General features: G+C 41.4%; 2 protein-coding genes across 3 annotated transcripts in view; one reads left to right on the top strand and one right to left on the bottom strand.

The window, feature by feature from the left end:
• On the top strand, positions 1–6,702 carry pgr (progesterone receptor). Its single transcript, XM_027010074.2, has 8 exons — positions 1–917; positions 1,121–1,230; positions 3,518–3,634; positions 4,006–4,311; positions 4,668–4,812; positions 4,986–5,116; positions 5,924–6,081; positions 6,547–6,702. Exons 1-8 carry the CDS (start codon positions 13–15, stop codon positions 6,700–6,702), a joined length of 2,028 nt encoding a protein of 675 aa, XP_026865875.2. The 5' UTR covers positions 1–12.
• A 1,269-nt stretch (positions 6,703–7,971) lies between these two features.
• Positions 7,972–8,673, bottom strand: part of LOC113577459 (rho GTPase-activating protein 42) — a 60,134-nt gene continuing 59,432 nt past the window's right edge. For both annotated transcript variants that reach the window (XM_027010112.2, XM_027010111.2), the window contains one exon: positions 7,972–8,673. This exon is cut by the window's right edge and continues 102 nt beyond it. The gene's annotated coding sequence lies outside the window, so the exon portion shown is untranslated.

Below are 8,673 nucleotides of genomic sequence, written 5' to 3' on the forward strand. Positions count from 1 at the left end.
AAAAACGGCAGAATGGAGACTGAAAAGAATTTAATAGCAGATTCGTCAGACAGCAAAACAGTAAGTGATTTAATTGTGAAATATACGGACGCCAGCTTTGAGAAAGCAAAGAGCTCCAGTGAGGCACAACGCTTGTCTTGCCTCACAACATCTATGCGTAATTTTGGGCATGTTGATGCTCTGTTTGGTGCAAATAACGCCAGCAGAACGGATATAGTTGCTCTTGACAATTCATTTACTACGAACAGCGATCGCTCGGAAGAACTGCTGAAATTCGAACCTGGACCATGGACTGACATATCGGATAAAATATACCAACTTAAAGACACGGTATCTTCTGAAAGTTTGGAGAACTCTGGGGGATCCGCACCATCAACACACGGGCTGTGCAAGTTCATCAAAGACGAGAACGAGCCGTCTCTGATTATGGAGCCTTCATGTACTGATTTCGATCTAGAGTCAAATATCAATACCCTGGATGCGTATGAACCTGCTCGGAGAAAACTTGGGGAGCCGTTTGGCGTTCTTGAGGAGGCGACGGACGTTCTCCCTTCCGCCGCAAGCCAACTGGTAGTAACGGACAGTTCGTCCAACCTTTTAATCGACGTGAATCAGTCTAATGCGTTAGCCTCGATCACCCAAATAAGGGCTGAATCGCGGAGCGTGCCTCCAGTACCCGGTAAGAACGTGCTAAATTTCGAAATCCTGAATGCCCCGTCGCCGCAGCATTTGTTAATGTGCAAGAGCGAGGTGCCCAGGTGGTCAATGCAACCGTCGCCCGTGGACTCGCAGTTCTGGTGCCAGGCCACCAGTGCGAGCGAGGACCAGCAGCTTCAAACCGGCTTTTCCTCACCGGATGGATTCCACAACTCGGGCTTCATTCAGCGCTCACCAACGGCTTTCAGCACATTTCCAGGGTAAGAATTGCGCACGCTCATTGTAGACTTTTACGCACTTTGCTGCACTTCGTATTGTTTCACTTATGTGAAAGCGTAGCGATACATGTCACTTTAATAATATGCTATAGTAGAAGTACAACTGAACAGCGCGCAGAATGCATCATTTGGAAGTCTACTGACTGATATTTACTACTGTGCTTTTGCGCGTGAACTGCGTTTAGTGTGCCACCGCAGAGGATGTGTGTAATATGCGGGGACGAGGCCTCGGGTTGTCACTATGGAGTTCTTACGTGTGGAAGTTGCAAAGTGTTCTTCAAGAGGGCTGTAGAAGGTGAGTTAACAACAATAATTAAATCATTAAGCAAAGTGCAATAATTAATAATTATGCAAAGTACAAATAAGAGACATTTCTAACCCATTTAGAAACCCATTATGAATCAAAACAACAAATGAAGATCTATTGATGTCATAACATGCTTTCAAGCAAATCTAGCCTAACGATTTTTAAAATTCATATTTGTGTGAAACATGAAAATGATGAGTAGCGTTTGTGTTTTTGTGCGTACATTTGTCTTGCTGAGGTAAGTAAGCAGACTGTCATGTGAACTAGTACTCATGATGTCCTCATTTTCACACTTGTTATTCCCCTTATCTCCTAATGGCAGATATGTTAGAGCCACAATGTCTGACCATGACCATGTCACTGTGTTCTCTCAGCCTTTTGGCTCAAACTAATTCACCGCTCCCTGTTCTGCTCTTATTCTTTCTTTCTTCTACCTTCATGATTTCTTTTATTCAATCTTTCCTTTTTCACTCCTTCATTCTTTTGCTTTCTTATCTCTCCCTTTTACAATGATCACTCACAGAAAAAAGTGCCCGCATACTTTTAGAAAGATAAGCATTTTTGTGTGTTTAGATACAGTGGGGAAAATAATAATTTGATCCCCTGCTGATTTTGTAGTTTACCCCCTTACAAAGACATTAACTGTCTATAATTTTTATGGTAAATTTCATTTTAACAGAGAGATAGAATATCAACAAAGAAATCCAAAATACAAACATTAAATAAAGGTTATAAATTCATTTCTACTTGACTAAGTGAAATATGTATTTGATCCTCAAGCAAAACGTGACTTAGTACTTGGTGGAGAAACTCTTGCTGGCAAGCCCTGAGGTCAGATGTTTCTTGTAGTTGGTTTGCGCACATCTCAGGGGGGATTTTGGCCCACTCCTCTTTACATACACTCCTCAAATCCTGAAGGTTTTGAGGCTGTCGCTTGGCAGCTTGAACTTTGAGCTCCCTCCACAGATTTTCTATGGGATTAAGGGCCGGAGACTGGCTAGGCCACTCCAGGATCTTAATGTGCTTCTTCTTAAGCCACTCCTTTGTTGCCTTGGATGTATGTTTTCGGTCATTGTCATGTTGGAAGACCCATCTTCAGTGTTCTGGCTGAGGCCAGGAGGTTCTCATTCAAGATTCTACAGTACACGGCCCTGTTCATCAGCCCCTCAATGCGGTAAAGTCTTACTGTACCCTTAGCAGAGAAACGGCCCCAAAGCAGAATGTTTCCACCTCCATGTTTGACAATGGGGATGGTGTTCTTGGGGTCATATCCAGCATTTCTCTGCCTCCAAACACGACGAGTCAAGATCATTGATTTAATTTACTCTGTAAATTAAATTGAGCCAAAGAGCTTACTTTTGGTTTCATCTGACCAAATCACATTCTCCCAAGCCTTCTCTGAATCATTCAGGTGTTCACTGGCAAACTTTAGACAGGTCTGCACATGAGCAGAGGGACTTTGCAGGCACTGCAGGATCTCAATCCATTATGGCGAAGTGTGTTACTAATGGTTTTCTTTGTGACTGTGCTCCAAGCTCCCTTGAGATCATTAACAAGCTCCCCCTGTGTAATTCTGGGCTGACACCTCACCTTTATCAGAATCATCCTTACCCCATGAGGTGAGATCATGGAGCTCCAGAGCGAGGGTGATTGACTGTTATCTTGTATTTCTTCCATTTTTAAATTATCGCACCAACAGTGGTCTCTTTCTCAACAAGCGTCTTGCTGATGGTCTTGTAGCCCATTCCAGCCTTTTGCAGGTCTGCAATCTTGTCCCTGATGTCCTTTGACAGCTTTTTGGTCTCGCCCATGTTGGTTGAGAGGTTTGAATGGGAAAGACTGATTCTGTGACAGGTGTTCTTTATACACATTATGAGGTGAGATTAAGAGTACTTAAATGGACAGGACTAATTTGTGTGCCTCATGGGCACATAACCAGATTTCTTGCTGGTTGGTAGCAGATCAAATGCTTATTTCACTTAATGAAATACAAATTCATTTATAACCTTTATTTAATGAGTAAAAAATATTTTTATTTAATTAATTTTTATTTACTTAATTTAATGATTTAATGGATTTTTTGGACTATTTTGTTGATATTCTGTCTCTTTCTGTAGAAATCAACCTTCCATGGAAATTATAGACAGTTCATGTCTTTGTAAGGGAGGTAAACTTACAAAATCATCAGGGGATCAAATTATTTTGTTTCCCACTGTACACTGGCAGTAAATGAGCTTCCTTTACCTGAACATTAGGAATATTTCCTCTCTCCTAGGACATCATAACTATCTGTGTGCTGGGCGCAATGATTGCATCGTGGATAAAATCCGAAGGAAGAACTGCCCGGCTTGCCGCCTTAGAAAATGCTACCAGGCTGGGATGATGCTTGGAGGTAGACCTGAACTCCTGTGTGGTTCTTCCAGTCCTCCTACTCAAACCTTAGCTCTAATTTTGTTTTCCTAAACAACTTAATCTTCTTTAATGTAACATACATTTCAATTTATCGTTTTTACAATTCTCACAGTTAAAAGGTTTTAAAAAAGAAATTTCACATAAAAAGAAGAGCATAATCTCCAAACACCAGACCATTAATTGAGAAGCTACATTACAATTACGGTTAAAAGTTAGAAGTTCAATAACAATTTCAATTATGCTTTGTATCAATTTACTTAAAATATTCTAAGGGTTCAGAGACTCCTCTGTTAGTAGTGTCCTCATTACCACTGGCTCTCTGGAGATCAAGCGTGCCTTTGTGGGACACAGGTCGCAAGATGAAGCGGTTTGGGATTCTGAAGGCCATGGGGTTGGGACCACCCATGATGTTCCAGGGTCCGCTGGCTCTGACGACCGAGGGCCACAGCTTGGCCCCCCTGCCGTGTGTGCCCACTATCCGAGAGCTCCAGCTCAGTCCTCAGATCATCAGCATCCTGGAGAACATCGAGCCCGAAGTGGTCTACTCCGGCTACGACAGTTCCCAGCCAGAGCTACCACACTTGCTTCTGAATAGCCTGAACAGGCTAGGGGAGAGGCAGCTCCTCTGGATTGTCCGGTGGTCCAAGTCTTTGCCGGGTGAGGAAAACTTTGTCCAATCTAGGTTACATTACATGTTGTTGGATGGGTGTTGGTTTTTCCTGAAAATGCTATCTGTTGCAGTGACCAAAGAAAGTTGATGATTTTAGCTTTGTTGTAAAAATGAAACATAAAAAATGAGGCTACCAACATTATGGCATCCTTGATTGATTAGGAATGTACAGACTTGCAAAAATGTGTTAAAATATTGATTTTACACCCACATCCCTTCAGAGATAACAAGAAGCCAACTGCACCGGCAACTTGTTAACAGAATCTTTGCTATTTTACATTGCAGGAAATGTGTTCACTGGCATCAACAGATTTTATCACTGTTTGTTGAATTTCTTTGTAAGGTTTTCGCAATTTACACATCAATGACCAGATGACCCTAATCCAGTACTCTTGGATGAGCCTGATGCTCTTTTCTCTGGGATGGAGAACCTTCCAGAATGTCTCCGCTGATTACCTGTATTTTGCTCCTGACCTGGTTTTCAGTCAGTAAGTTAATTTAATTAACTAAAATTTTATTAATTTAATGGATCTTAAAGAAGACAAGGCGAGATAATGGATGCTATAAAGACAGCCTCCGTAAAACAATTTGTAATTAGTAACTTTTCAGGAACTGTTTTATCTTGTGGATACTTTTGACCACTCCTCTTGTCCCCTGGTAGAGAGCAGATGAGGCGATCTCCGATTCATGACCTGTGCTTGGCCATGCAGTTTATACCCCAGGAGTTTGCAAACCTGCAGGTGACCAGAGAGGAGTTTCTGTGCATGAAGGCCCTACTGCTGCTGAACACAGGTAAACAAGTGACAAGCAAATAGAGAAAGAAACAAACATCTTTTCTTTTCTGACCTTTATCTATAAAATGCTTAGACTTAAGGATCCTCCACTCACCTCAGTGACTACAACTCCATTAGAAATAAGAACAGACTGTGCCAATTGTGGCAGATTGCGTGTGTGTGTCTGGTGTGAGATAAGACTCATTCTTTGCAGGGTTACTAAACCTTGATAGGCAAGAATGTTTTTATCAAATTATTAAGTACCTAATCTCCCATCATTTCAGAAGAGAAACAGACTGTTCTGAGGAGATGGGAATGATTGTAGCTGATAATATGCTTCCTAGAGCTGAGAAGCTAGTTTTAGATTAAAAATATTGCATGCCACAGAAAAAACACACAGTAGGTAGGTACGTAATAGACCATTTGATCATATGGTATCTTTTTGATGAGCTCAGGTACAGATGGTACTTCTAAATGTGTAAATGTTTCAGTTTGGTGGCATCTGAAATCAAAATGATATTTATTATGTCATTTATTTAATACTCTAAATATTTATTTGTTATTTTATGAGATTGTCAACTGGATTTTTATTTTGAAATTTTTTTAATTTTGAAATTTTGTTTTCCTAGTCAAAAGCTAGACATATATCACACACACTAAATACAACAAATACTACAGAATAATAGTAAGAATACTTCATATTTGTTTGTTTTCATCTATTACTAGAACATTGCTCTTTATTAAAAACATACAATCATGTATGGGGGATTTCACGGTCACAAAGTCACCCGCGTTTTACATATTTTTCTTTTTTTGCCACCCTCAGTGCCTCTGGAGGGCTTGAAGAGTCAGGGTCAGTTTGACGAGATGAGACAGAATTACATCCGCGAGCTCTCCAAGGCCATCCAGCTGAAAGAGAAAGGAGTGGTCGGCTGCACGCAGCGCTTCTACCGCCTCACCAAGCTCATGGATGCCATGCACGAGGTTTGGGCTGAACGGGGTCGCCGCCACACCGCTCCAAATGCACGCTGGGCTTCTTTAGCAAAAGCGGGTGCCAGCGTGGAGGCGGTCTGAGCGCCTGGTGACAAACACGGTCCTAGCCTTTCATCGCGATCCGACTTAACAATGGTGGTGTCGTGTTATTTTTTTTGGCGATAAGCGAATGGCTTACTTTTCAATGATTATATTCATTGTAGGACAAAAATGTATTTAAACTGGGCCGAACAGTAGTCAGCTCCTGCCGTAACATGATTAAGCAGACTCTGCATTGTTAGATATGACCCACATCCGCAGATGATGCAACATATAGCAGCAAGGCGCTTATCAGGCCTTGAAACGTACCACGTGTTATGACGTGACTCTGCTTACAAGCATAAATATGCATGCATTTGACAGCCAGGCGTCAGCCGGAGTCTGATAACGTTTGCGTCACTCACCCTGTCTGTACAGATCGTGAAGAAGGTCAACCTATACTGCCTAACCACCTTCATCCAAGCCGACGCCATGAAGGTGGAGTTTCCCGAGATGATGACCGAGGTCATTGCTTCACAGCTCCCCAAAGTGCTGGCTGGCATGGTCAGGCCCCTCCTCTTTCATGGCAAGTGATGTCATGATATTCTGGAGTGGATCATGGGATATGGAACACTACCTTTCACAGTGAGATGAGCAGGGAGCCTTTTTTTTTTTTTTTGGTTTTATTGCAATTTACAGTTGTTCTCAATGCTGACTGTATTTACCGTCATGAAAGAGACCTTACTGCTACATTACAGTGCTTGCTTTAGCTTTGCTTCAGACTGAGTTAATAACCATTGTGTAGTAAATATATGTGACTTTTTTTTTTTTGTGGATGAGAAAGCTGAAAGGGTCGCGCACTCAGTTATTCATTTCCACCCTGTATCAGTCTCCCTGAGCAAAACAACGTAGACCAACTCATTACAGGTTATTCTCTTACACTTAATTACATTTTGGGTGTGGATTTATAACTAAACGCTACTGTGTAAATTGTGGTGTTTCGTTTTTAGCGGCTTATGCGTTTGAGAAATACCCCGTGGACTTTTATCTGTGATGGAACTGATAAATAGAGATACAATGTGGTTTGAAGTCAAGGTCTAACTATGTAAACTTGTAGCACAACTTTGAGCGAGAGTCGTAAGTGAAGTACATACTCAGCATGGCTTGGGTTTACTTACAGCAACAAGTAATCAATGCTTTCACATGTAATTACACGTCCATTACTTCTTCAGTAATAAAATGCAATGATTGCATACAGTGAAGTGTTGAAAGACAGAAGGAATAAATAGTAGTTTTACGAGCTCTCGCCATTAGAGAGTTCATGCGCGCGGACAGTGATGGTGGATGATGGTATGTGTCACATCTGAAGACTCCCCGTCACATCCGGGCCCTGACCTCACCAGACCCCGCGATGGGGAGTACTGATCCGGCATCAGGAGTCAAGGTCATGGCGCGTTCTTATGCAGCTAAACAGGAAAGAACACCAAGATCCTGGCACTTATCCCTACTGTAATCTCTCCCACCCGCCCAGAACACAGTGTCTACTGCATGGAAGGTTTTAAGTGACTGATGATTGAAACTTTTGATAAGTTATTTCTGTTCGTTCTTCAGAGGATTTAGTTTTATATGGTGGCTTAAATGAGAAATGAGGGATGACTGTATACACATTTACGTGCATTGTTGTAATTTTACATGTCTGGAAACAAAACCCCAAAAACAAAAACATAAATCTGGTAAAAGGTAATCCGTGGACCAGATTCTTTTTTTCATGGACATAATTATAGAAACAGTCGTCCAACTTTATTTTAAGTCATGTTAACAGTCAAATGTATGTCCTGTTACTATATCATTAATGGACAAATAATATAATCATGTAAAATATTTTATTAAACGTGGTCACAATTGTATGGCAGGAAAGATAATACATTGGTTGTTGTGTCAGAATGAGAATTGTAACACACCAACATTTGCTCTGAGTAGAACTTAAAAGAACAGTTAGACCTTAACGTCATAGAGAGTGGATCTGAGTGGATATTTATAGCTGTACAACGTGTGCACCCATGGCCTTCATTAAAAACTTACCACTACTGCACTGAAAAATCTATAGTTATATATTTACAGGTTATATTGATAATTTACTTAATTCTCTTGCCCTTTGTGAGGATAATCTGGGGCAAGATGTGCACGCTGTAAGGAAGGAAGCAATCCTCTTCTGTTACGGCTTCATGTTGGTGCCCCTGTATCAGTCATCAGGTCAGTGGTGAGCAGTACCATGGGTTTTACGCAGTACTATAAATCCGTCTTTGTTTTTAGGCTTTGTACTACAGGGACTACAGGAGCAGTGGCACACACCTAATATGATACATATAGCATGTGTATTTAGGACAGCTTGCTTAATTGTTGGGGTTTTTGTGTGTGTGTGTGGGTGTGTGTTTCTTTTTTTACTTTTCATTGCATAATAATTGCGCACATGCTCCAGACAATGAACACACTCTTTTACTGTGTGACAGAGCCTGCGCGACATCTGCGTTACCATGGATACCATGGAATGCTCCTTGACCTCTC

The sequence above is a fragment of the Electrophorus electricus genome, chromosome 4 (genome assembly GCF_013358815.1).
Source record: "Electrophorus electricus isolate fEleEle1 chromosome 4, fEleEle1.pri, whole genome shotgun sequence".
Taxonomy (NCBI): Eukaryota; Metazoa; Chordata; class Actinopteri; order Gymnotiformes; family Gymnotidae; genus Electrophorus; species Electrophorus electricus.